At 44.0% G+C, this 27,512-nt stretch overlaps 1 protein-coding gene and 1 pseudogene across 3 annotated transcripts in view; one reads left to right on the top strand and one right to left on the bottom strand.

The window, feature by feature from the left end:
• LOC146205455 (zinc finger protein ZFAT-like) overlaps positions 1-27,512 on the bottom strand; it is a 117,366-nt gene that overhangs the window by 7,879 nt on the left and 81,975 nt on the right. For all 3 annotated transcript variants that reach the window (XM_084590139.1, XM_084590140.1, XM_084590141.1), the window contains 2 exons: positions 21,456-21,611; positions 18,691-18,843 (listed from right to left, as the gene is read on the bottom strand). In XM_084590139.1, the coding sequence (XP_084446265.1) occupies positions 18,691-18,843; positions 21,456-21,611 (309 nt within the window). The remainder of the gene's footprint in view (positions 1-18,690; positions 18,844-21,455; positions 21,612-27,512) is intronic.
• LOC146205456 (uncharacterized) lies at positions 3,497-5,264 on the top strand (annotated as a pseudogene).

The following is a 27,512-nucleotide window of genomic DNA, read 5'->3' as shown; positions in this document are numbered from 1 at the left end:
CATCAGCTGTTTCAGCTTTTCGATAGATTGAAGTATGCATTTCGGCTCGGGCGGTGCACATATCGAGATCCGCCGCCACCGATCCGGCACTCTGATTGCCGCCGCACAGGGGTGGCATTGGAGATGGAGCGAAGAGAGCAGTTAGGTTATTGGGGGGTTACAGGAGGCAGCGCATGGGCCCATAGGAACGTTGCGCGGCGAAGAGATAGCAGCGACTGACTGATGCCGTTGCTGACACCACTAGCGAGTCAAGTCAACGTGGCTCTGCAAACGGTGGGGCAAGGAGCGAGTGCTGCCCCAGCTGCAGAGCTGGTTATGAGGGTCGATGGCGACGCAAAACGCAGGAACGGGCACCAAAGAGCTGCGCTCTAAAATGAGAGGCATGTTAGAATGTACATTTGCAGGACGGCAAATGCTTAATAGTCGTGCATCATTAATACGGCCCTTGTTAATATGGACGACCCAAATTATGGACAGTTTTTCTGGAGACCAAACTTTTTCAATGTCTTCATGCCTTTTTAACATGGAAACCCGCTGTCTGGACAATGGACCATTGGCCCATTGGGACCCATGCATTTTTGTCGTGTTAACATGGACAACGGTTTAGAAAAAGCAGAGCAACTGGGACAGAAGTTAAAGAAGGACGCACCACACGAGAGCCTGTGTGACATCCGATACGGCAAGATACCTAAACGGGTCCTGTGCAGTGCGGAGCCAAAGGAGACTCATTACCTTTTTCGAATAGGCTAATATTTGCAAAAGTGGAGGGAAACACACAGTAAGTAAGCAAGACACCGAAAAGAAGAACTGGAAAACTTCTGGATGAACCTGGAGCGCCGCAACAAGAGGCCGCAGTACGGAAAAGCTACAACATGTGGTTGCAATAAATTCTGTGGAACATGAGCAGAAACCAATAAAAGAAAGCACCGAAAGAACCATACTACTACCATGTCTATTCTATGAAGCCATTAAAGCTTTTCGGTCAGAGTTAAAACGCACTCACACACTAAAGTGACAACAGAAAGGTGAAAAGCACGCAACAGGGACCACGCATCTCGTCCTGGACGCACCTCCCTCTGGGGCACCAGGTTTTTTACACTACTGCGCTGTCAAACTTCAACATTTATCACACCTCTCAAAACTATAGCAGTCCGCATGTTGGCTTTGCTTTGAGATTGCAGCGTGGCTTTGAGAAGGTCTGAGCTCTTCGCAGTTGACTAACTATTGTTGGGTGATTCCACGAGAGATCAAACTGCCCAGTTATTTGGTATTTTTGTTTTCCTTGGTTTTTATGCATGCTGTGCGCATGGTATTGAATGTATCATTAGTGAATTTATTTTTGTTTTAATGGTAATACTTCTGGAGAAAAAAATATGAAAGATGTCACGGTGCAGGCCGTATTTTCGTGCATAGCGAGATGTCTGGATTTTGTAAAGATGTTTCAGTGGATTTATACTAGGAATATATGCTTGTTACTATGTTGTTTGCCCTTTACTTCCTGATATAGTTTTTACTTATCCCCGCTGCATTGTGAAGTTTTGTTTTCCTTTTTCTTTTTGCGCATGTTTTTTGTGTACTTGTACTGTATTTTTTCTGTAACTTTGCTGTACTATCATACACTTTTATGTATCCCACTCCCCTCTGTAATGCCCCCGGGCTCTGAGAGTAAATAAATAAATAAATAAATAAATAAATAAATATAATTTTGCGAGTTGAATTTACAGGTGGTAAGGAGAAGCTTAGGCTTGTTTCCGTCATTCTGAGTAAGTTAGTGTTTTCTGTAAAAAGAAATTTGAAAAACAGCTAAATTACAGAATTAGGCTATATTTTGGAATTTTTTGCCTGCTCGACTTTAATTCGTAGCGCTTTTAAATCTACCCAGTTATTAGGTATGTATGTAACAAACAATTGTATTAATTTTCATTGCTAGCGAGTGAAGGCAAGCATAACAAATACAATGCGAAATATTGAATTTTTAACTATAAGACTTCTTTTCAAAAATAAAATAGAACAAAAAGCTCCATCGCCGATTTTTCTCAAAGTTTTACAGGAAGTGCTCAGAATGTATGCTGGCAAGAATACAGAAAAATATGTTGCATTATATTGTTTCTAATCAAGGTACGCTAGCTGAAACTTATCAGTTTTCAAGAGTCGGCAAAAGAACCCAAATGACGGTCGCTAGGTAGATACTACACCGTCGCCTGCTTTAAATTTTGCCTGAAATGCTATGGCAGACATTTTTCCTCTGTAGACAATATACGGAAATATTTTATCATAGGCCAACATTTATCCGAGTTGAACATGATGGAAGGGGGGGGGGGGGGGGCAGCTATCGCAGAGTGTGAGTATCAGCCTTGGACAAGTGTCGTAGAAATGCACACAGAAAAAAAAATTGGGAGCACGTCTCAGGCAATCTTTTCCGAATAAAAGCCTGGGACATCGCAATACGTAACGCAATTTAAAACAGCAAGTATTTCGAAACCGCCCAGTATACATGCTCCATGTAGAAGCTTGGGCCAAAGAAAAACAATTGAGCAAATTTTGACAGTGTACTATTCTCACTCAACATTCAATAGTCACAATCGTTGACCAGTTTAAAGACAAGTGTTTTAAAATCATCACTAAGTGTGTCGTGTGCCTTCGCAAGGCAGAACATATTTAAATTATCGCTATAAATGTGCGTACCAAATCCAACTCCACCCCTTCGCCACATCTACGCACTGGTAGAGCTCTGCATTACTCCAAATCTGGAATGCGTGTCATGTATTCATACATGCCGCTTCTTCCTCTGCATTTTCTCGTTGATATAGTCACACAAACTGGACTGCCTATATGGCTGAGGTGGAAGGTAGTTCTCGGTTGGTTTAATCAGCAAACCGCACACCGTATCAGATCACATATCGCCAGTGCATTCGGCCAGCTCCTGTGATTGCAAGCGCCACCTGTACGTGTTTTTGTTTTGTTTTTTTTTGCGTGATGACTGGCCCACACAACCACTATCCAGAACAAAGTACTTTTATAGGCAGTGTATTCAGGAGTATAATACAAATAAAGTACCTCAAGGAAAAACGCTTGTCGTATTTCTATACAATTTTCACTCTTGCAGACGATACAGGGAGCGTAAGCATATGCATTGATTGCAGACGGTACATTCGCTCGCAGACGCCCCATATTTTAGAGGCGCTCCATCTCGGCGCAGACGAGTGTGAGAACCACCACAAATTTCTTGCGAGTCTTTATGGGTGACCACACAAAGGCACCTTGAATGCCGTGTTTTTGAGCTACAAAGTAAGTCCCATGGCTTCGCAATACAGTGGTGACAGAGTTTTTTGCGCGGACTATCTTAAGATACATAAAAAGAAAATTCCATTCCAGAGAAATTTTCGCTCTGCAAGATATTAGCAGGAGTTCCTTGGAGAAAATTTTGTCACCAGCTACGGGTCTAATCTCGGATAATGACAATCTCTGTCTGAACTCTTTTAAACAGTTTAGAGAAATGCTGTCCATTGCTGAAATAACGGAGGAATGCATATCTGAAGAGGAAGAGCACTACCGGTATGAACATTTGTCTGATGCCCTGTCTCCCATAGATCTGCGGCACACAAAATGCTCAGTAAAGAAGGCACAGAACAACAGATGAAAATGTTACTTCCAGAAAGAACCCTCCTTTCAATACCCTCCTTTTTCGAATAGGCTAATATTTGCAAAAGTGGAGGGAAACACACAGTAAGTAAGCAAGACACCGAAAAGAAGAACTTGAAACAAGCCTACGATTATGCCTCGTCATATCAGGAGCGTCTCCGCCTCTTGACCCTGTTGCCAATGAATCTTGGACCGAAAAATATCCAAGCAAGCTTTCCAAAATTAACCAAGTAGATGCGTTACAAGTCTCGAAGGTGGCGCGAGAAGCACGGGGTGTGGTGCGCTCCTGACCCGTACGAAAGACACCGATTGAGCCCCGGCGAAGTACAAGCTGCTGAGGACTACTATACAAAAGATGAGTATAGCTGTTCTCAACAGAGCCCGAACAAAAAAGACGTTATATATACCCTTGCAGACGGAAGTAAAGAACACATTCTCAAAATGTTTATAACACGTTCAGTCCGAGAAGCATACCGCGTATTCAAAGAAGCTAACCCCTATAACACCATGGGGCTTTCGAAGTTTTATTCCCTTCGGCCGTGGTGGGTTTTGCTTTCGCCTCAGCAAGAATTCTGCTTGTGCGTTTACTGCACGAATGCCTCTCTTTAGCATTCTGCACTGCAAAGAATAACTGGGGATGCCTACACACTTGATGAATTGAAAGACTCATGTCTATGCAGCTCACCGTCGGAGAAATGCTGGTTGGGTGATTGCGAGATGTGTCCGAAAAAAGACTGCTTAACTGTAACAACACTAGGAGTACCTAAAGAAATCGAAATCACGTACGCCATATGGGAAAACGGCAACCTCCTGAAAAAGATAGCACAGACGAGTGCATTTGTGCAAGAGCTTTCTACGTTGATTAGCTATTCAATTCCACATGAATACATCAGGAAGACTCAAGCTATACATGACGCAAAGCAATGTGAAAAGCCGGGGTATGTGGTGTTGCACTTCGACTTTGCAGAGAACTGGACTGCAGTAGTACCCAATGAGGTACAATCGTACCACTGGCACAAAAAGCAAGTATCTGTTTTTACCTGCATTGTCACCACTGAAAAATCAACGCGAAGCATTGCTGTGGTCAGTGACGATATGACGCATGACGCCGCCCATGCCTGCTTCGCACTAGGCAAAATTCATGACTGGCTGAACCGCGACCTTCTTCAAAATTATGTCAGGTGAGCGACAGGGCTGCAAGCCATTTCAAAAACAAATATAAACTGTACGAATTCTGGAAAAAGGACTATGTCTCCATAAAGTGGTTGTTCTCTGTCACAGGACATGATAAAAACGCCTGTGACGGCGTTGGCGGATTAGTGAAACACCAGGCGTCTCTCAACAACCTTAGAGCAGACAGCACCACTGTGATAACATCTGCATCTGAAATAGTTTCTAACTTATTCGGAAGTATGAAGAACGTGCGACTGATCCTTGCGCCTGCAGACGAACTTCAGCAATTTCATGAGCACAAAAAAGATGAGCGGAAAAACTTGACACAAGTGACAGGAATATGCTCATGGCACATGTGGTTCACTGCACAAGGCAATACAGGTTCCAAGAAGGTTTTATCCGTGGCCCAAACGGCTGCAACTCCCATGAAAGAAATAAAAATATCTTGAAATGAATTCGTGTTATCATAGCGGTTTACGCTGTCCTAAAGGTCTTTACATACGCTACCTCGCATTTATTCTTCATAAGTGGTAGTCTTACTCTTTACTGCCAAGGCGAAATAATATACCACATGTAGAAAGGAGTCCCCAATTCAAACTATGTACAATTACGATACAAGCTGATTGAAAGGAGAATCAACCACGAGATCTTCGTTCTCTTCGGTTTTGTGTTCATTCTTTGCTTTCATGCCATTTCGTTTTGGCTGCCAACAATCTGGATAATCATGGCTGAAAACTTAAAAATTTTGATTATTCCCGGAAGGGCTGCAAAATATCTGACTTGGCATTTCGGGAAAAATTAAAAGCCAAACAGCCTAGTAGCTTTTTTCCAAACGTTAATCAGGTTCTTTTGCCGACTCTTGAAAACTGATAAGTTTGAGCTAGCATACCTTGATTAGAAACAATATAATGCAACATGTTTTTCTATATTCTTGCTAGCATATCTTCTGAGCACTAACTTACTGAACATGTCTTGTTGCTTAATGAAAAAAAAAAAATGCTCTGATATAGCTTCCACCTCTCTTTTATCTTTTCATGCAATTTTCTCAGTTGAGAAAACTTGAGAAAAATCGGCGATGGGTTTTTTTTCTATTTTATTTTTGAAAAGAAGTCCTATAGTTAAAAATTCAATATTTGGCATTGTATTTGTTATGCTTGCCTTCGCTCGCTAGCAATGAAAATCAGTACAATTGTTTATTACATACGTACTTAATAACTGCGTCGATTGAAAACCGTTGCGAATTAAAGTCGAGCAGAAAAAAATTTTCAAATTATAGCCTGATTTTGTAATTTAACTGTTTTTCAATTTTTTTTTTACAGAACACACTTACTCAGAACGGCAGAAACGACCCTAAGTTACTCCTTACCACCTGTACATTCAACTCGTAAATTTATATTCCTAGCGGCTTGCATAAATCCACTCAGACGTCATTGCAAAATCCAGACATGGAGCTATGCACGAAAATGCGACCTGCGCCTTGACATTGTTCATATTTTTTTTCTCCGGATGTATTCAGTTCAGTTCAGTCGTGTCAGACTCTTTGTGACCCTATGGACCATATCACGCCACGCTTTCCGGTCTCTCACTATCTTCCTAACATCACATAACTTCATCTGCAGTGCCTCGAGGATGCCATCTAACCATCGCATTCACTGCCTACCCCTTCTCCGGCGACCCTCAACCTTTCCCAACATCAAATCTTTCTCCAGCGACTCCTCTCTTCTCATCAGATGACCAAAGTAGCTGAGCTTTAACTTTAGAATTTGGCCCTGCAATAAGCAGTCAGGGTTTATGGTCGACAATATCGAATGATTTGATCTCCTGGCAGTCCAAGGAACTCTCAAGAGTCTTCGCCAGCACCACAATTCAAACGCGTCAATTCTTCGGCGGTCAGCCTTTTTCACAGTCCACAGTCCAGATGTATTACTGTCGGGACAAAAATTATTTCACTAATGATATATTTAATATTACGCGCAAAGCATACGTAAAAACCAAGGAAAACAAAAATACCAAATATTCAGCAAGTTTGATCTCTCATGGAATCACTCTGTTCTAAACTATACTTCAGCTTGCAGTGCTTGTTTCATTGGAACCTAAACCAATGACACCAGGGAGGACTGCTCGATGGCCTTCTGCACAACAGCCTGCCAAACCTGCCAACTTCAATCCCATTTAACCCATTTATGGTAAAGTGACTGGGACCAGCAAAAATCTTTACTATATGAGGGTCTTTACTATATCAGTTGTTAGTGATATGTGGTCCTGAAGATGCTGTCTGGTAGTTAAATGGCCACTTACTGAACATGTCTTGTTGCTTAATGAAAAAAAAAAAATGCTCTGATATAGCTTCCACCTCTCTTTTATCTTTTCATGCAATTTTCTCAGTTATAAAAATGTTTTACATCTAGTGCAAGTACCTCTTAAGCATGAAAGTAACGTGGCTACGAATACAACAGAGTTTGATTCCATGTGAAAATCAAAGCCTTGCATAAACACGGTGTCACTTTTTGCTGTTTCTAAAAGGCAATAAATGATAAATGCGCATGGCAGTCAAATGCTGCAAGACCGCACATACTGTACCTCCACTTCTAGCCTCCGCTGCCTCATGCTTTATGCTGCACAGTACTGTGAATGTTCACCTGTTTCTTCCCCTTCCCTATTTCTTGCTGCAATTTTACTCTCCCTTACTTTCTGAATGGACTGCACCGCCTTCTTTCTATGTTTGCAGACAGCTGCTTTTTTTTTTTTTTCCCATGCGCTACATGCTTTTCCTCACTGCTCGAAAGCCTCCTTAAAGTAGGCTTCTCCTGAATGCTGCTAAGCCTGGTGGCAAAGCCATTTAAAAGGACACTCAACAGACGGCAATGTCATATCGTGGGAGTCATCGCCACTGCCAGGCGCACTTTAACCGATTTTTACCAACAATGTCTTTACTATAAAGGGGGAAACATGCACAGTTGTCTATGGAAGATGAACTGGGACCAGACTTCACATGGCGAAAACAAGCTTAAAGAATCAGGCTCTAATCTAATCTAAAGAATCTAAAACTCTCCATTCGTCTGGCTTTAGGCATGGCAAGGTTAAACGCAAAAGAATGGATCTGAATGCAAGTGCAGTGGTGGAACAAGGCAACTGACTTCTTGTAGCAGCTTTTGCAGCAGAAGAAATCATAGTTTGTAGCTGAAATAAGTTTTGTAGCAGAAAAAATGGCAATTTGTAGCAAATATTCAAGCTTTTGTAGCAAAAAAGAAAATGTAGCAAAATTTCAAATCTCACGATGCTTAAATAAGGAATGCTTGTTTTATTTCTAGAACCCAATTGCTCAGATGTTTATAACAACCGTAGCCATGCAAAAACAAGCTTCAACCTCAAATGCAGTCTAAATTGCTGTTCTTTCTTTAAAAAGCCCCAAATTAAGCAAACAGAAAGTTTTGCTAAAAAACAGCCGTTTTTATTCAGAAGAAAGGCATAACGAGATATGCAACAACACTATAAATACTGTATGTAGCCTTGAAAATAACACAGCTAGCTGTCTTATTATAAAAACTCTCTGCAGAAACTCAGAACTGCCAGTTCTTAGAACTGCAACTTTAAGGCACCATTTCTTCTCTTGCCTTGATGACTCTAGCTTGGACAGTGCCGCTGCAAGCCTTTCCTGTTCATTCTTCAGAAGGGCTTGTCCATTCTCAATGTCTGCAAATTTTTTAGACGACCCTTTTGAGAAAAGCAGCTTAGCATTGGTGATAATATTCCTGGTCAGCTTGATCTCTTCCTGTACCTTTTCCTGATTCTGACTTCTTTTCTGGGTGTCCTTATTCTGTACATAACGTTGAGGTGCCTTTTTCCTCCACGACCGTGCTGATTGAAGGGAAAGGGGGAAGGATATGTTTGCAGGTCCTGGGTGGAGATTATTTTCCCCTCTAGAGAGGTGCGCTGCTGGCGCTGCTCAGTCTAAAGGTGCAATGCGCGGGGATGTAGAGTGAGCGCCGATTCTGTGGATTTGCAATCTTTGCTTTCGTTCTTTTTCTTCCGGTGGTTTGGCGGGATGGCTGGTTAATCAAATCGACAAAAGGACTCCGAGTTGTGAGTCTGCTTCTTCGCAGCGCACTGCAGGGATTGTGCGTTCGCTTTCTCATTGTAATGAAAACGCCCAAGGGTACTTACTGACTGTATGTGGGGCTGCAAATATATTGAGTACCTGCGCATGAGTTATTTGCACACACGCGCGCCCACACACATGCGGTTTTGTAGAGGCGGAAAAGAAATAACTGTCAAGACAGATAATATTCTGAAGGGGCGTAAACGACGTTTGGAATTAAGCTGTGAAATTATACAAAATGTTCTACGTAATGGGGTTGAACTCAAGGTATAAAAGTGGCCAACAGAGTCCAGTGTGCTCGCACAGAAGCAGTCAAATCCTTAGCGCTCCCTCTGCTGCTACTCAGGCCATACGAAAAAAGAAAAGGAAGCAAGCGTATATACTGCTCCAGCTGTGCTTTACCGAGGGCAGTTCCAAATCGTCACTCGTTTGAAACCGCGCCATCTGCGTTGGCCAGCCTGCTCGCATATCCTTTGCACACATACACACCTGCACGCACGAACGCACACAAATTTAGAGAGCGCCCAAGGCAGCTCGAAGTCGTCACGCGTTTGAACGTGCTTCAACCCTTCAACGGCCAGACCGCCAGACTGCCAGCCCCTCCTTTCACCCTTCCCGCTCATTGGACTTAAGATATCTTGCAGTATATCAAAAAAAAAGAAAAAATGGCAGGAGACGCAGAAGTGACGTAGACAAACGTCAATTTTGTGTCACGTAATTGTTCGCCCAGAACCTGCAAAAATATTCTTCCGCCTTGCACAGTGTTGCCAGCAGATGTTAGTTTTGGTTTCGCGACAGTTCGGTTTCGCTGTCGGCACAGTTATTCAGCGACTTTTGGCGCAGGCGTGGTACAGAAGTAGGCAAAAAATCGATTTTGTAGCAACAAGTAGCAGGATTTGGCGCAGTTTGGCGCAATCGGCGCAGCAGTTCCACCACTGCAAGTGCAAAGCAGGAAATCTGTGAATACAAGCAGCAAAAGTAAAGTGGCCATATTTCTGGGGCACGTAGTTCAGACATGCACTTTTTATTATCCTAACTATACCATGCTGCACCCCACCTTGGCGGTGCAGTGGTTAGGGCGCTCGACTACCGTGCCCAAGGATGCGGGATCGAATCCCAACCGCGGCAGCCGCTTTTCAATAGAGGCGAAAGCAAGACACCCGTGTGCTGTGCGATTTCAGTGCACGTTAAAGAACCCCAGGTGGTCGAAACTTCCGGAGTCCTCCACTACGGCGTCTCTCAAAGCCTGAGTCGCTTTGGGATGTTAAACCCCACAAACCAAACCTATACCATGCTGCGTTTCTTTTCCTCTAGCCTTGGCCTGGCTGGCATGTACATCTAACATTTATGGCTTGAATGGATCTTCTGCAGCAGCCCTTCTTTATGCACCCAAAATTGCCAGTATTCTGTCAAATTTATCAGACACCAAGCCAATATTCCTAAAGAGATTATTTGCCTGACCAAAGTAAATACGGGGCACTATTTGTTAAAGGGGCGCCGTGGCGTTCGCCAGACCACTAATTCCAGCCAGCCGCTATAGTATGTTACACCTTCCCGATGCCCCAAAGCCCAATCATAACGGCGAAATCGTAGCACGTAATATTTTAATCCGCTTCTATAATCAGCGTTTTGGCACCGATGTGAGCGGCACACGACGGCAAAGTTCGTTCACAGATATAACGTTTCCTTCTGGGGCGGTGCTTCGCTGATTGGTAGGGCAAGCACTTAAGATTTTACATTCGAATGTTCAAGTTACTATGCAGAAAACAAATAGATGGTGTTTTAATTCCATGTGTGTTCGTGGAGTGCTTGTAAAGATGGGGACTGTAAACTCAGATAAATGCAGTGTTGTCAACAAGCACGATGGAGCGTCTGCTTGCTGTGATGATGGTGATGGTGGCTTTGCCCTTCGTAGCGGGTCGCCGCTGCCTTCTGGCGCCACGGAGGCAAAAATTAAAAAAAAAAAAAGAACAGAGACAGAAAAAAACGTCTGCCAATACGCTGTCCAAGCTCTACGGTCACAAGCACTAAGGTCACTCCCACAGGCTCCTCAAATCCCAAGGCAGCTGATAGCGTTTGGATCTTGGAGGTCGGCAAAATCGCTGGACAAGCCAAAATCACGTGGTTGATCGTTTCTGCCAACGCCCCACAGATGGCGCTAGTTGTGTCGAAATCGCATGTAAAGCACGTTCGCTTCCCTACCCTGTACAGGTACAGGGTAGGCTTCGCCTTAGCTCGTGTACGCCATTCTCCCGTCTTTGCCTTTCGCACTCGTTCTCGAACTTTCACACAAGTAGCGCTCGAGTGATTCGTGACAGCAGCAGTGATGGACGCCGGCGGAACACCAAAACGGCGATGCAGATTTGCTGACCGCGCGTCCACCTCGTCGACACCCCCGCAATTGGGTTGGAAAACATTTATTATCAGTATTGAACCGCGAACGATATGTGGGCACTACACTTAGATGGCAAAGATGGTTTGGAGCAGCATTTGGTGGGCTAGGCTAACTTTGAGCAGACCAAGGGAGCAGACGAAGAAGCCGGTCCTCATAGCTGTGCTTCGCAGCGTCGTTACCATGGTAACGATGCTGCCAAAAAGTGCGGCAGCAGGTTGGGTTGGACAGGCAACCATGGTGGATAGCTTCTGATACGTCAGCAGAAAGCTGCATTTCTGATAGGTTCCGCCCGAGTTGAGCACTGGGCGAGCGAAATGGGAGAGGGGCTCCCTCTCGCACCAGCTCGGACACGCTGTTTTTTTTCTCTTGCGTTTAGAACTTTATAAACCGAGTAATTCTCATTTCCGCGCGCCGATTTTTGTAATTCTTTTTTTACTGACATCAGTACAGTGCAAAGAACCTAGAGGTTGGCTGGAATTAACGGCTTTACGCACGTCACTGTGCCCCTTTAAGAAGCACTGCTGCCTAAGAAATCCAAAAGCAGCCTTATTGCCGCACACCTCTAGTTTGTGGACATTCAGGAACCACCGTGTTAGCAATACACGCCTGCTCGGTGGGAGGGGCAACGGTAAGTGTGGTATCGCTTTTCCTTTTTGATAATGCACTGCAAAAATTCCTAGTTGTGAGGTTTAATTTGTATCCTTTTTAGCATCAAAGCAGTAGAGACATTCTTCCCAATGTAAACATTGCAATAAAGCATCAGTTGCCATGTAGCATAATGCATTATCTATCTATGCAGATGGGTAATTTATACTACCTAAATTCGAAGCAACAGCTCTGAATCTGATTGTTTTATACTACCAGAGAGATATTGATGCTGCTGGTCATGTGGGTTGAAAAACCTGCGACACAGATCTCCATTGTTTTCTGACTCCTGCACATGATGTGGAGAATGTCAATGCGCCTTCGAGTGACCTCGGTGGCACAATAAAGATGTGGTGCAGGGCCGCATTGTGAAAGACCACAAATGAAAATGCAGGATGCTGTCCTCACCCCAACATATAAGGCAACTGCTGACAAGTCCACAACAGAATTCACAACTGACTATCCACTTTGAAACTCCTTCACTTGGGAGGTGTAGACAGCACATGGGAGTTGCCACTCCTTCCACGAACACTAAAAGCAAGACAAGCCCTGCATTTGTCCACATTACTATGTGCACACTGCTAGTGTCACCACACATTTGAACCCCGCGTCATGTGCAGCGCTGACGGCACCTGTGACAGGTTCTCAAGTTAGATTAAGCTTGGGCCCAGGCAAAAGCTTTATTCACGAGAACATGCTTCATCCCATCGCCACACTTTGTGCCCCGCCGGGGTGGCGCAGTGGTTACGGCGCTCCACTACTGTTCCCAAGGACGCGAGATCGAATCCCGGCCTCGGCGGCCGCTTTTTGATGGAGGCGAAAAGCAAGGCACCCGTGTGCTGTGCGATGTCAGTGCACGTTAAAGAACCCCAGGTGGTCAAAATTTCCAGAGCCTTCTATTACGGCGTCTCTCATAGCCTGAATCACTATGGGACGTTAAACCCCACAACCCCACAACCCAACCCCAACCCAACTTTGTTTTGTACCTACCTGTGAGATAGCATCATGGCATGCAGGCAACTTTAAGGTAAATTACAGTACAACCTCGATGTAAAGAACTTCAATTTAACGAAATCCCCGATGTAACGAAGTAGTTCAGTTTCGGTAACTTTGGGCGCATAGAACACAATGTATTTTTAGCCCCCTATAACGAAGTAAATTTCGCCGAACTTTCAATGTACCGAAATTTAGTTGAAGACTCGATGCCTGAACAAAGGTGTACTACGATCCTGAGTGGTTGAGAGCAGCGCCCATCAAAGCGCAGGCAGCCTGAAAATAAGCGCAGTGAGGCCAAAGTAGGTCGACCTTGGCGCAGCAGAGCCGAGCGCGCTTAAAAATGTGACGATGATGATGATACGATGTGGCATACGCTGTGCCATCTGATGTACTACGCGGGAGATGCAAACATGGTGTTGAGCAACTCCACTAGGCGGCACGAGCATCGGCCCAGTTTAGGCGCCGCAGCGCAGCGTGCAGGCTCCCTACCCAGTTTATGCCTATTTTTTTGCACAGCGCATGTCGGCGTGCAGCGCGTGTGCATTTGTTTGTTGTCACATTGTCGCGTGATTGGTGACCTGTACCTCGTCGTCGTCGTAGTTGTGACGCCTGTCTGGCGGCTCCGTTCCAGCAGCATGAGTGGCAAACGAAAAGTGCTCTCTCTAGAAGTGAAGGCCAGCATACTGGATGCCATCGCGAAGGGCGAAAAGAAGAAAGATGTCGCCACAAAGTTTGAGATACTGCAAAGTTCACTCTCCACGATTTTGAGCTCCAAGGAATCCATCACCGACTCTTTAAAAAAGGGAGCAAGCAGCCAGAGAAAATGGTTGAAGGCAATAACCTATGAAGATGTGGATAAAGCTGTTTTCAAGTGGTTCATGTCAACCCGGGCGCAAAACATTCCCCATCGGTGGTGCGGTCCTACAACAAAAAAAGGATTTCGCATGCCTGCTTGGTCGCGATGACTTCCAGGCCAGCAGCGGCTGGCTGCATAGGTGTAAGGCTTGACACTCGATCGTTGGCAAAAGCTTGAGTGGTGAGTCGTCATCAGCTGACGCAACAGAATCAGCTGCCTGGATTACGAACGCAGTGCCAGATATCCTCGAGCGCTACGATCCGGCAGACATATATAACGCCGACGAGAAGGCATTGTTCTACCAGATGCTGCCTAATCGCACACTGGCTTTGAAAGGTGATCGTTGTCACGGCGGCAAGCATAGCAAGCTACGGATCACAGTCCTCCTGTGCGCCAACATGGATGGAAGTGACAAGCGTTTGCCGCTTGTTATCGGGTGCAGCAAAAAACCACACTGCTTTAAGAATTCGCGGCAACTCGAGATTGCCTATACATCGAACAAAAAAGCATGGATGACCCACAGTATTTTCTGCAGTTGGCTGCAAGATCTTGAAGAGTACATGAAAGAATCCGGACGCCACGTGTGCCTCATCCTCGACAACTGCTCTGTGTATCACGTTGACGACTTGGAGCTTGCACATGTGGAACTGCAGTTTCTCCCACCCAACTGCACATCACTCATCCAACCGCTTGATCAGGGCATAACTAACAGTTTGAAATGTGCCTATCGCCGAAGATTAGTTGACAAGCTGCTCCTCGACATTCGGCTGGAACGGTCAACGAAAGTTGATTTGTTTCAAGCGCTCGAGATGCTGTCCACATCCTGGAAAGTAATGCCAAAAAAAATCATTCACTGTTTTTAAAAAGCAGGCCTTGGAGCAGACGCTTCCGCAGCAGCTCTACCTGAAGGTAAGGTGGTTTGTCCACGCTTGAAACAACAGAAGCGCAGGCACTTCAGGAGTCCTGGGAGCGCCTTTGCAGCGGTGGTGCTGTGCCGGAAGGCGTCGAGATCAACGATTTCGTTCTCGGTGATTCATGTATCCTCGCGACAGAAGAGGTGACCACGAAATCGATCCTGAACGATGTGGTTCAGGAATTGCAAGGTGAGAGTGACGACGAAACGGACAATCAGGACGAGTGTGGTGACGTCTCCACCTCCCGTGAAGTAGTCGATGCGATTGACGTACTGAGGCGCTTCGCGGGCTCTACAGGAGAGGAAAAGGCTATGCAGTCGTTGTGGGCCTATGAATGGTGCGTAATGCCGTTGTTGAATGCAAAGAAGACTCAAAAGAAAGTGACAGACTACTTTACCCACAAATAAAAGTTCTTCCAGCAACACCATTTGAGAATTTTATTTGCATTTTATGAGCCTAATTTCGACGTAACGAAATTTCAATGTAACAAATTCAAGTGCCGATTTTACCGACTTCATTATATCGAGGTTTAACTGTATAAACTCCCTTTGATGCAAACCAAGATCAAAAGCAAAACGGCATTTCACCCCGCCTTCCACACTCGAGCGCGAACTAAATGGTTTGTAGCAAACTCGCACAGCCATGCTGTCTCTGATTCCGCTGCTTTGATTACAACCGGGCCAGAGAGGAGCGGTAAGTACATGCAAGCTGCCTTGACCGTGGCTGTGCCTTGATGAAGCACCGAAAGCATGTTACTTCGAAACTGCTATCCAAGGCCACATTGCATCTACAAGTCACACTTGCTTTAAGAGCTGGGAATTCTTGGGCCAACGTTCTCAGATAGGAGACAAAAAACTGCGCGGTACGGAGTGGGCCCAAAAGATTGCCAATCTGACTTCAGTGAATCCTAAAGGCACGACTCGTGGAAGTCGTGCGACCGTTTTGGTCGAAAAGCGACTGACGCAAATGGTCACATTGGTCGAAAAGCAACAGTCATAGGCCATTCGAGCACTGCTCGATTTTTCAGCTTCGCAACTCCTGGTCGCAAACCAGTAACAATCAGCAGCTCAGCAGAAGTGAACGGAAGTTAGCTCTACTCTATGTGGTGAGCAGATAAGATAAACAAGTCTGGAAAAGTGACCTGCGGATCGCCTTTGCAAGTGTGAACATCGTTCGAGATAGTAATTGGCTCCCTGGTCGCATGTGACAGCCAGTCGCACACCCTTCACTAGTCACAAGTGTGAATAGACCTTAGCAGAGAGCTAGCAGATGACACGCAGGTGGAGTGGATGGGTGCCTGCATGTTGTCTGTTAGCTCCCTGCTTGAAATGTGTCAGAAGGCAACAATTCACATGCATAGAGGCATGTATTTAAGGATGCTGAAATGGATCTGGAGTACCAATACTAAATGTTATGAAGTTACACTGAGCATTGGAACATGCTGGCGTGTAGTCTGCTGGGACGCCGAGCAGGATATGCTTCTGAAAAGGCAAATGCTGAAAAGCGTCATTTTTTCAAGCCTTGAAAGGACCCTTAGGAGTTGAACGTTAATTCGAACTTCATGGGACCGGGAAAAAAGTTCGAATTATCCGATGTTCGAATTATCAAATGGCCTCGAAAAAAACTGACCTGAACTATGGTAAATCTACGGTATTTACTCACGTAAACAACCCACTCGCATAATGAACCCGCCAACCGCAATTTTCACCTTAGAATTCGAAAAAAAAAAAAAAAAGGCGTCAGCCGTTAAAGCTAAAGCGTCAGCTTCAGCTGTTCAATGCATCCCTCCGTTTCGCGTCGTCATGGTCCACAAAACATTTCTTGGCAGTGCGCCAAGATGCTGGCAACGATAACATAGTGGTGTTTTTCTTTTGATGTTGGCTCTAGCAAGGGGGAAAGCGAACTTGGCAGGGTGCCAGCGCTTGTCCGGTTGTGCAAGCCTCATTTTCAATAGGTTTGCATTATCATGCTACAGGCCATTGGGGCGGGCACTGTCTACTATCACGCGCGATAACAGCAAATGCCTTTTGAAGGGGAGGATGGTAAAAGCCGGCGTCATGACCGCGGCCGACCCCCTGCTCTCGTTGACTGCCGACGGATGAAAGAGTGGACGACTCTCGCAAAAAAAAAAACAAAAAAAAAAGCTCGTAACCCGTAGCGCCCATCCGAAGTCATAGCTTTTTGAGGGCATTTGCTGGGACCGTGCCAACAGTGCTTATGCGCATTTCCGAATGAACAGGGCACGAATTAAAGAGTATTTAATAGCGACTTTCGGAAGTTGCGCGGAAGAGAGTAGGCAGCTGCGGCCACCAACCCATTTAGACTTTACCCACTCATCCATGGTTCTATCAGGTTTCATTTTCTGTCCCCGTTTTGGAAGCGGCAGCCTCTAACTACGCTGCTCTTTCTTTAAGGAAATTTTTTTTTTTTCTTTTTGCCACGTGCTGTGCGCCAAGCCGCCCATACACGGCGGCGCGTAGTTCGAATTATCCATTGCGGAACCGACTTGCGTTTGAATTAGCGGGCTTTTTTGTACACAGATCTCTATGGGGCTTGGCCGGACCAAGTAGTGTAGTTCGAATCATCCGAAAATTCGAATTATCGAGGTTCGAATTAACGAGCTTTCACTGTAATTCTGTGCAAGAACTTCAAAGCCATGTCAAAAACGTATGTGTGCGACCTTCATTTTAGCCTGACGACATCACCAGCTGCTATAAATATGGCAATGTTCAAATTGTCAGGATTCCTCAAGGTAGGTATAGGCGAATGTTGAAGGAAGGTGCGGTGCCTATTTTCCCCAACATTCCAGCACATCTCTATCAGTGCACAGTACGGACATTTAAAATGTGTAAATTTTAACAGAAACTAAGATAAAGTTGTGTTTACATTCTTTAAATATACCTTGTACGCATGCAAGCTACCACGTCTGCTGACATGTCTCGAGCAGGGACATAGCAGACGATAAGCTAGCGCGTCTTCAGCGTCACGTAAGCGTCTCATCTACGGGCGTTGTCATTCAGCGCTCACAAGAGACGGCAGCCAAACACATGACGGCACAAGAACTGGAGTAGGCAGTAGGGACATGGAAAGATCCTAGATGTTTGAACAATAATACCTCAAGCGTAGTTAACTGTCCTAATCAACGGCAATGGGGACTTGTGAAAAGTGGAAGTGGAGGCAAGGGTAATGAAGGCACGGCGACAGAAGAGGAGCTCTTCCTTCCGCGGAAACGAGCCATGCCTGTGGCAGGTACAACAGCACTGCTTAAACAAGAAATTGCTGCGACTGAGTGGCTTGCCATTTCCACCTGCGAAATATTTTCAGCCTTGACGCTGATATTGGGCATTTTTAGATATTTACGTCTATCAACGTCACCTAGCCTTAGGCATCGAAATTTTGCCTCCGGTGCCACTGGTAATTGAGAGGCTGTCACGTGGCTGGGGCTCCACCGCAGTGGGAGGGGAGGAGCGCTGCGGTCACGTTGCAGTCAACTAGATGCCAGCCCAGTGATTGTTAGGGCCCGCTCTGCAGCGTGGCGCGCCAGCACAGTTTTTCCCAACTGTCTCTTATCTAAGAACGCTGTTCTTGGGCTGAGGCGCTAAGGCATATTAAGTATCCACATGCTTTGCGTCATCACTTGACGGCTTCAAGTGGCTGTCACTTCATTGATTTGCAACAAAATGCTTCAAGAATCGGCCAAAGTTTTGAATTAGCTGAGCTGGTTATGGCCGCCGCATTGAATTGATTTAGAAAATAAAGGACCACAGGAATTCTTTGAATTATTGAGGTTTTACTGTAACACTATTTTACCGCAGCTTGTGAAAACAAAGGTACCATGTGTCACAACACTTTTAGGCCAAAGCCGCCTTAAAAAAAAAAAAAAAAACTAATCATCATCATATATAATTTCAAATTATGTTCCTCTCAAATAAATGGAACCAACCTTACATAAAAAAACATTCAAGCTTACCTCAAGTGCTTCAATGTCTTCATTAGGAGCAGGCTCCATTGTCATCTCCTGCTGGGCACTAGCCGCAGCTGCCTCTGCCTCCGAAGCGAGGGCTTCTGCTGACACCTCTTCCACGCTCAGGTCCAAGTTCTCCAAGCACACACCATGTTTCAACTGTGGCAAATGCAAGTAAGAAATATATTTTAAGGCCATTTATGAGAGGTAGTCAGTGCCACATATGCTTCTATTAGTAGTGCTGCTGCTAAAGATCACTGCTATCGCAACAAAAGTTTTAGTGGAATAACTCTACAAACACCAAAAGGAAGGTCTAGCTCAAAGGTAACCGAGATATTTCTATCACTGAATAAGCACAAATTAAATGGGCTTCCAGGACATTTTGAAGCCTCGACAGCAAAAGTCCGCCCCATATCAAACAATAGACTCCCTTTAAGCCGAACTTGAATGGACCACCACATTTATTATCAGAAGTGTCCATAAAGATATGTGAGCATGTCAAGTGTGTCCTCAATAAAAGGAAGATGACAATTGCAAACAGAGCATTAATGATATTACACAAGAAACCAGATCATGTTATCCTACTTGAAAATAGCATTTGTTTCACTCTTTTTTTTCTCGTGTCCCACAGTGGCTGCTATTATTTTTTTTTTCTTTCCGATTTTCGTTTCCTATCGTGCTCCGATTACTTCAAAGGTGCCCTGCAGGGCAGCCATTTGCCCTTTTCCAATCTCACTTCTGCGCAGCATAGCTCTACCATTTCCATGAGCAGGCACTTCACGTGCATTTTCGTACGCCACAGGCAATGCATGCAGTAGCGACACCTGGCCATCTCTGGGCCAAATAACACATGTTGCAATGCCGTGTCAGTTGAAAATGCAGATCTGGAGCCCTCAAGTAAGATGCAGGTGCACAATACGCAATGCCCCTTATGGTGCACACACGCAATTCCGATATCTAGCATCTAGGACTCTCAATAGACAGTTTACAGAGAGTAGTTCCACTCTTCCCTAACAGGTGGTGCCACAAGCATGACCGTCATTGCTGGCCTTCGGAATGCATCGACGCGCAGTGCAGACTGCTGCTGTGCATCTTGAGTAAGAATGCTGGCTGACTTTTAAACAGTGCTGCTTTGATGCAGGTGTCATCTGTATTGTCGAAGTATTCTGCGAGGAAATAGAGCTAATGACCTTGTTGTTTATTGGTAGAAGAACAGACGATGCTTTCTAAAGTAGGTGCACATCATGGCCTAGGCCACCATTTTTCCCAGAGATGTATCATGAGTTCATGTTCCTTTCTGGGACAAGAAAGCGCCTGTGAATTGCAGAGAAAGGTTAAACCTCGTGCACCAGCTAATTTTAGCACTGGCAGTAGCCATGGGAATGCGAGAACGACCCTGACGTTTTCTGAGGAGTTGTATATTGAGTCTTTGCACTGCTGCCGCGTTATTTTCGCAGGTCGTTAAGAAGTACCTTGACATTGCTATTAATGTCTATGCAGTTATAAGAATTGATTGTGCAGAGAAGGAAAGTCAGTTTGGGCATGTCAGTGAATCTGCTTATATTAATTAGGTACCGTGCCCAAGGATATGCGGGATCGAATCCCGGCCTCGGCAGCTGCTTTTCGATGGAGCCGGAAACCCAGGCGCCCGTGTGCTGTGCGATATCAGTGCACGTTAAAGAACCACAAGGGGGGTGGGAAAGTCAGTGTGGGCATGTCAGTTAATCTGCTTACTTTATTTAGGTACTGTTCCCAAGGATATACGGGATCGAATCCTGGCCTCGGCGACTGCTTTTCGATGCAGCCGGAAACCCAGGCGCCCGTGTGCTGTGCGATACCAGTGCACGCTAAAGAACCCCAAGGGGGTGGGACTTTCCGTAGTCCTCCACTCATAGCCTGAGTTGCTTTGAGACGTTAAACCCCACAAACTAAACCAAACTATAATTAGACCAGCACTGCTGCAATACATGTAATAACTGCTGCTTTTATGAAACTAATGAACAGGCCAATGATGAAATTTGCCACAATAAGAGTTTTTATATCCCCGCTTGCTTGGGCTGCTTACTGTGGGTTCTGAATTCCGACGCAGTTTCCAATCACTTTCGCCCGAGCGCAGGTGAACGCCGCTGAGCGCCTGATGCGGCCTTCAAGCAGCGTAATAGTGTTTTTAAGCCAGGACGTTTCAGGAAGTAAAATTATACCTTATCAATTGTCGGGGATTACACGCGCATCCATATTGAGCAGTAAATATTGTGCACAATGTTAAATGAACATTCATAATGCGTCTCAGCTAGCACGGTCTGAACATGCGTTCGCCCTTAGCGCAAGAAAATAAATTTAAAAAAAAGTTTGAGGGTGTAATCAGTTTGTAATCTATTCACTTTTACAGAAAATCGTGTTTTCCACAAAGAGCACTAGGGAAAAATTTGTTAAAAAGAAAGAGTCGACGGTTGATGGGTTTGTCGAAACGTTCTAGCCAATGCAGACACTTAGGAGCTCGCAATAAATGAACTATGTGGTTAAATTAGTTTTTTAGTACCTACACATACTATAGGCATTCACATGAAGTTTTTTGGCTGTCTACAAGCTCGTTACCCCCAGAGACAGCAGGTACACCGCACCGTGCAGCCTAGTACCAGCGCGTAGGAAGCCGTCAAACCAGAAGGCCCGAAGGCCGGCGTTGGCGAAAGGGTCAAATGATCAAATATGGCAACGCCCATGCGCTCGCGCTGTAAAGGGTCTATAGAAACACAAAGGGCATTAGCTCTTACCCTCAAGTGCCGCTTCATGTCATTCATGTTGCCAAAAATGTAGGAGCAACTAAGACACTTGTACACTCTGTCCTTCTGTTGTTCAATTGAGCTGGGATCAGCAACAACTGAGTTTTGATTGAAAACTTCTCCACGGTGTTTCCGGCTGTAGTGGACCTATAATGCAGCAGAAACCGACACAAAATGAAGGGTAGACAAAACAAACATGCAAGACAAATGCAAATGTGAAAATGATGCTTCATGTCCATAAGGTCATTTCAACATATCCACAGCGTATTCATATAACAATGCTTCATGTGAGCCAGTTTTAAACACCAGAAAGAAGAAAGCGTTAACAATGGATTCGATTTTTATATTATGCGCATCTTTTTTTACAAAATGGGTTGTGAAAAACATTGGAAAGAAAAGAAATAGCACAGGAAGATCGCGAAAGCTTCATGAGGCGTGTCTGCCCATAGTGCACGTTTCTGCCAGTATGTAAATCTGTATTTCTAAATGTCCAACCTTTCCAGCCCAATTCTTCTGGTGCAAATGCATATTCTATTTTATTTCCTGTATCAGGGTGTCTAGCAAACCACTATTTTAAATATCCCTGACTTTTCCAGGTTTTCCCTAATTACTTCACGTCAAATTCCCTGACGAGTGAAGAGGCTCAAAAATGTAGCTGCTGATTATAATGAGCATAGACGAATAATTCCCAACAAAAAGCTATTTATTAATCATATTCTGTAGTTTAAAATATGAAAGGCTGTTATTAGTGTTAATGGCAGGTAAAAACCATCGCAAGTTTACTGAAAAAGCGCACTGATGCCAGCCTCAGCGGAGGTCTTTGATACTACCAGTTGCGAAATTTTCTATAGGTCCCATGTATCAAGAAAAGACAATTTTGATTGGACAGGGTGCCTCGATTCGAGGCACCCTCGATTCGGCCGTGAAGGATGGAACGAGTGTGGAAGAAGAATAGGAATGAATGAAGCTGGAGTCAAAGAGAAAAAAGCCTAAAAAAAAAGCGACAAGCCTGAAAACTCGAAAACACCATTAGCGGGGCCTGAAAATGCCGCAGGCACTTATATCAAGCAGACGACTTTTGAAGAGCTTTAGCTGTTTTTCTGGTGAGGTTACCACTTTTCTCGACGATAAAGGAAAGGATGGCAGCTTCACACTGATCACTCTGTCCACGCAATGCTTGCGCATGCGGTTGCTAGCACGGCGAGTCGGCGACACAGCTATGAGAATGGAAAACTTCATTACAGCATGGCACAACAAGTTTTCTTTTCTCTTTTTTTTGTAGCAATCCTTATTGTCTCTTTAACGGTACTTAGTCCTCTGCCTCAAAATTAAGTTTTGACAAGGGAAGGTAACGGGTGGCAGCCAGCCGCTCGACCACTTGTTTGGAGCAGGATGGCGTGTAATGAATGCAAGATCTGTTCAGAGCGTCCACGAATAAGTAAAAAAAAAATTAACATTTACCAATGTTACTATAGCCTTGACTGAGCAGTATGACATGAGAAACAGATCATCATTCGATGTTCATCAGCTCAGCAGACCTCGAAATGTCATTAACACAACTAAATGAATAAAGTGTATGGAATGGCAGACAGGGGCTTTATAAATCACATCTACAGAGGAGGGCGAAGTGGACCACTGGTACTTCGACGTCAGATGCCGCTTCTCGGCGCTTGGTAGCTCACAGGAATTTCCTCTGTGGTGGAGAAATCATGGCGAACTATGCGGCGTGCTGGTGTCACGTAGGTTACTAAAAAATGAAAAATGCTCCGCGAGCTTTTCATGCATGTGGTCCGACAATGACACATGGACAGCCGCTAGCATATGTCGGGATCCCAAAGACATATGGCTAGCTAGAGGCGCACAGCGGAAAACCATCTGGGCTAAAAAAACTGACAGGGCAGGTAAAGAGAAAAGATTACAGTTAAAAGTGCTTACTTTAGTAGGAGGCCGGGGGGAAGCGATGGATGGCGAGGAAAAGAAAAAAACGCTCGGCTGGGGGACGGACAAAGGAAACTGCCGAAAAGGAGAAGGAAAGTAGCAGCATAAGCGAGGAAGGAAAGGGTGTGGACAGAAAGAAAGGATCGAGCTGAGGGAGGAAAAAAAAATAATGAAAGTAAGCAAGCAAAAAAAAAAAAAAAGTTGAAAATCTAAATTCGCGAAACTAAGCGTAAGACATAGTAAATGCGCAAATAAAACACTCCATTCCCGCTGATTACTCTCTGCTTTGTACTGGTGCTTATGCAAGCTATCGTAGACAGGGAAATATAAACCACAGGACAGCTTAAATAAAAATTATGCAATGAACAACTGCATCCACGAGCGCGGCCCACTGGGCACGCACGGCGGTCCCAGTAGCGCTGATGCCTATGAGTTGCCCGATTTCTTTATATATTTCTTTTCTCTCTTTTTTTTTTTTGCGGGTTGAGAAAGGATGCTAATTCAGGTGAAGGTAGTTTGTCCTCTTTCGGGAAAAATGCTTCGTGGTAAATCTGGACACAGCAAAACCCGGGCATGACTGTCAGCTCACTGCTCGTTGGACGGCAGCGATCCAAACTTAGCGTCACTTCGCTTCGTAAAGGTTGACGTGACGTGAAAAATATTTTATCAGGCCAGTGAAAATGTGTGCAATAGCAGAAACCCAAGGACTGCAACCTGGCAACTCATTTGTGACCATAGAATGCCGCGAATTGAAAGAACAAACGGCAAATGCGCCCCACGCACAGCAGATCCGCCGCATCTCCGCTGCACAGCCAGGCACACGACTCCCTACCAAACTGTTCTTCCCACCGCAAGGGGCGCACGTATCGCGCCACGAGTAGGGAGCCTACATGTTTCGCCGCGGCGCCCGGCTTAGGGTGGTGACATCTCTTGCCAGAGTTGCCGATTTTGGCCAAAAACGGCCGTCAAGCTTGATGGGCCGCCATTTTGCTTCCCAGCTTAGGAGTGACACGCTTTGTATATGTAGAACCAGGGTGAGCTAAAAGGAGAAATTGGTCGAATTAACTGATAAGAAACATTACATGGATTTTTGTGGGGATGACAGTTTGGTAATTAAACCAAAATGACATTCCTTAGTAGAAAATATTGTTAGCCGACTCATTGTTTCAATGTGTATCATTACTTGGTAGATGAGCATCAGGTACCTAATGTATAGATAAAGTGTCCACGGCCATTGTGTAGTTCTGTTTTATTCTAACTACAATACCATGACTGCTATATAAACTGAAAGCTTATGTCGAGTATAATAGCAATAAAATTATAGGCACAATAGTTAATTAGTTAACTGTGAATAAAAATGAACTTTGCACTGCAATGTCAAGTAATATAACCTTGCGTCGACTATAATTGCGCTTGACTATTTGCAATTCTTAATTACTTCCCATTCATTAAATAACTGCAATTAAAAATTGAGCTGACAATAGCATCAAGTCATATATTATTGGATAGCTTATACAGAGCAGGCTTGCACTACACTAATTGCTGATTTAGTTAAGAACTGTTAACTAGTTAATTGTCATTAACATTTGAACTCCCCTTTAGTTAATTTTAGTTAATCACCATTAATTAGATCATTGTGATTATCACTTGAACTTTAGACTACAATTCCGTCATATATCACAAGATAACTTATCATCACGATTGCAATACACTGATTGCTGGTATTTGTTAATTGCCATTATTTAATTAACTATGATTAAATATTTAACTTCAGATTATAGCATCGTCATATCATTGGATAGCTTATGCAGAGCATGTTTGCACTGCACTAATTGCCAGTTAAGAACTGTTAACTAGTTAATGGTGATTTTTAGTTATTAGTTAATGACCATTAATTAGATAATTGTGATTAACACTTGAAATTTAGGCTACATCAAGTCATATATCACAGGATAGCTTATATCCATCACAATTGTAATACACAAATTACTGGTCTTTGTTAATTGCTATTAATTAGATAATTATGACGAACACTTGAACTTAAGGCTACAATGTCTAGTCATATCACAGGATAGCGTATATGTGGCACGATCGCAATGCAGTAATTGCCGGTCTATGTTAATTGCCGTTATTTAATTAAATTTGATTAAATATTGAACTTCAGGCTATAGCATAAAAGTTATAAATCATTGGACAGCTTATAGCGAGTATGCTTGCAGTACACTAATTACCGGCTTTAGTTAGGAACTGTTAACTAGTTAGCTGTGATTGAACTTTGTTACGTCAAGTCATATCACAGCATAGCTTTTACGTGGTATATTCCAGTACAGTAATTTTGGGTCTTAGTTATTAGCCATTAATTAGCTCATTGTGATTAACACTCATACTTTTGGCTACACCAAGTAATATCACGGGGTATCTGATATCAAGTATGATTGCAGTATGCTCATTGGCGGCTATAACTGCCCAGTGAATTGTAACTAATAAAAATCATTGAGTGCATTTTTCGTTTTTATCTTTTCTACATCGATACTTAGCAACAGCAAATACTGGCTCTCCATTCTGAGCAATTTCACTCCTTTGAACCTCCTTTCTCCATGTTTTTATTTTTCCAAGTATTTCTATTAATTGATCAGTTACACACTATACATTTATTAATCAGCATCAACAAGCATCTGATTTTAATTCCGTGCGTTTTGGCACCTTTTAAATCCCATTTACTAATTTTCATTTTGAGAATAATTCAATCCTTAATGAAAAAAATTAAATTAGTTAAACATCATTAATTTTCCTTATATTAGCCTCACCAAGCATTGGCTTTTCTTTCTTTGGAGCACTTCCACACCTCTGAACCCCCTTTTCCAATTCGAAGTTTTCATTTTTCCAATTAGTTCAACTAATTGTTCAATTACAAAGTCTAAACTTTCTTAATAAGCCTCATCAAGCATTGGTTTGTCATTAAGAGTGTTTTCACATCTTTGAAACCCCTTTTTAAGTGTCTCGTTTTTTGTTAATTAAATTATTTAATTTACATTCTGAGCTTTTGACACATTTGAACCTCCTTTTTCTCATTTTTCATTTCCTTTGAATTATTGCAATTGAGTAATTGATCAATTTCACACCCTAAATTTTCATAATTAACATAAAGCATTGGCTATTTTGACACCTTTGAACTCCTTTTTTTAATTTATTAATTACAATTTGTTAACTCGTTACGCCTATCATACATCAATCATCAGTCACTAGAACCACAAATTACCATGATATGATCTTTTACGCGGCCCCCAATTATTTCCAGCACGTGATTCAGATTACTACAACTACTACTATTTCTACTATGCCGACGGCTTTTCTACCGAAAGAGCTGCATAAAATGCATTACTTAATATTTAGCGCGGTGCGCAAATATTTCATGCAGATAGCAGGGAAGAAAAAAATCAGACCGCCACAATGTACGAGCGCCAACGTTCTCCTTCATGCGGAGCACCCGGCCGCGCCGGTTCAGTTGGGGACCAAAATGGTGCCGCTAGCTCATCTGGTAAAACTGGTCTTCAGCGGGCGGCGGCAAGTGCCCCTTCAAAGGATGGCACCACCCTAAGCCGGGTGCCGCGGCACAACAAGTAGGCTCCCTCGCCACGAGTTACTCCTGCACGGTGTCTATAATAGTGGCACCGGAAACTGCGTCAAAGTTGCAAACTTTCAGATTGTTGATAAATGCGCAATCAGCTGGAAAATATAATGGCTGAAGATATGCAGTAGCGAAAATTCTGAAAGATAACAGCCATAGAGTTAATTAAGGGGCAACGCGAGCCTTAGAACGGTAGAAAATTTCAAAAATTGATTTTGAGACGCGCATTTTTGGAACGCTTATCCTTTCGAGCATCTGCACTCAAATGATTACCACTGAATTCGGTCAGAAAATATGATAAAATCTGATTTCAAAACGTCACAGTAGCCACGAAATGCCCCCTCGAAAAGAGAAATTTTGTTCGAAATTCCCGCGCGCGCAGCGGGCGTTGCAGCCGGCCGATCACCACCATCTTGGGCTTGGTTTAATGCTTTGTGCGCAATTTGTGCTATCTCAAAATGGCTTCGCTCAAGCAGACTGGC

This window comes from Amblyomma maculatum, chromosome 1 (genome assembly GCF_055883805.1).
Source record: "Amblyomma maculatum isolate TAMU_Amacu chromosome 1, ASM5588380v1, whole genome shotgun sequence".
Taxonomy (NCBI): Eukaryota; Metazoa; Arthropoda; class Arachnida; order Ixodida; family Ixodidae; genus Amblyomma; species Amblyomma maculatum.
The sequence above is the reverse complement of the archived record's forward strand: the minus strand, read 5'-3'. Positions and strand labels throughout refer to the sequence as shown.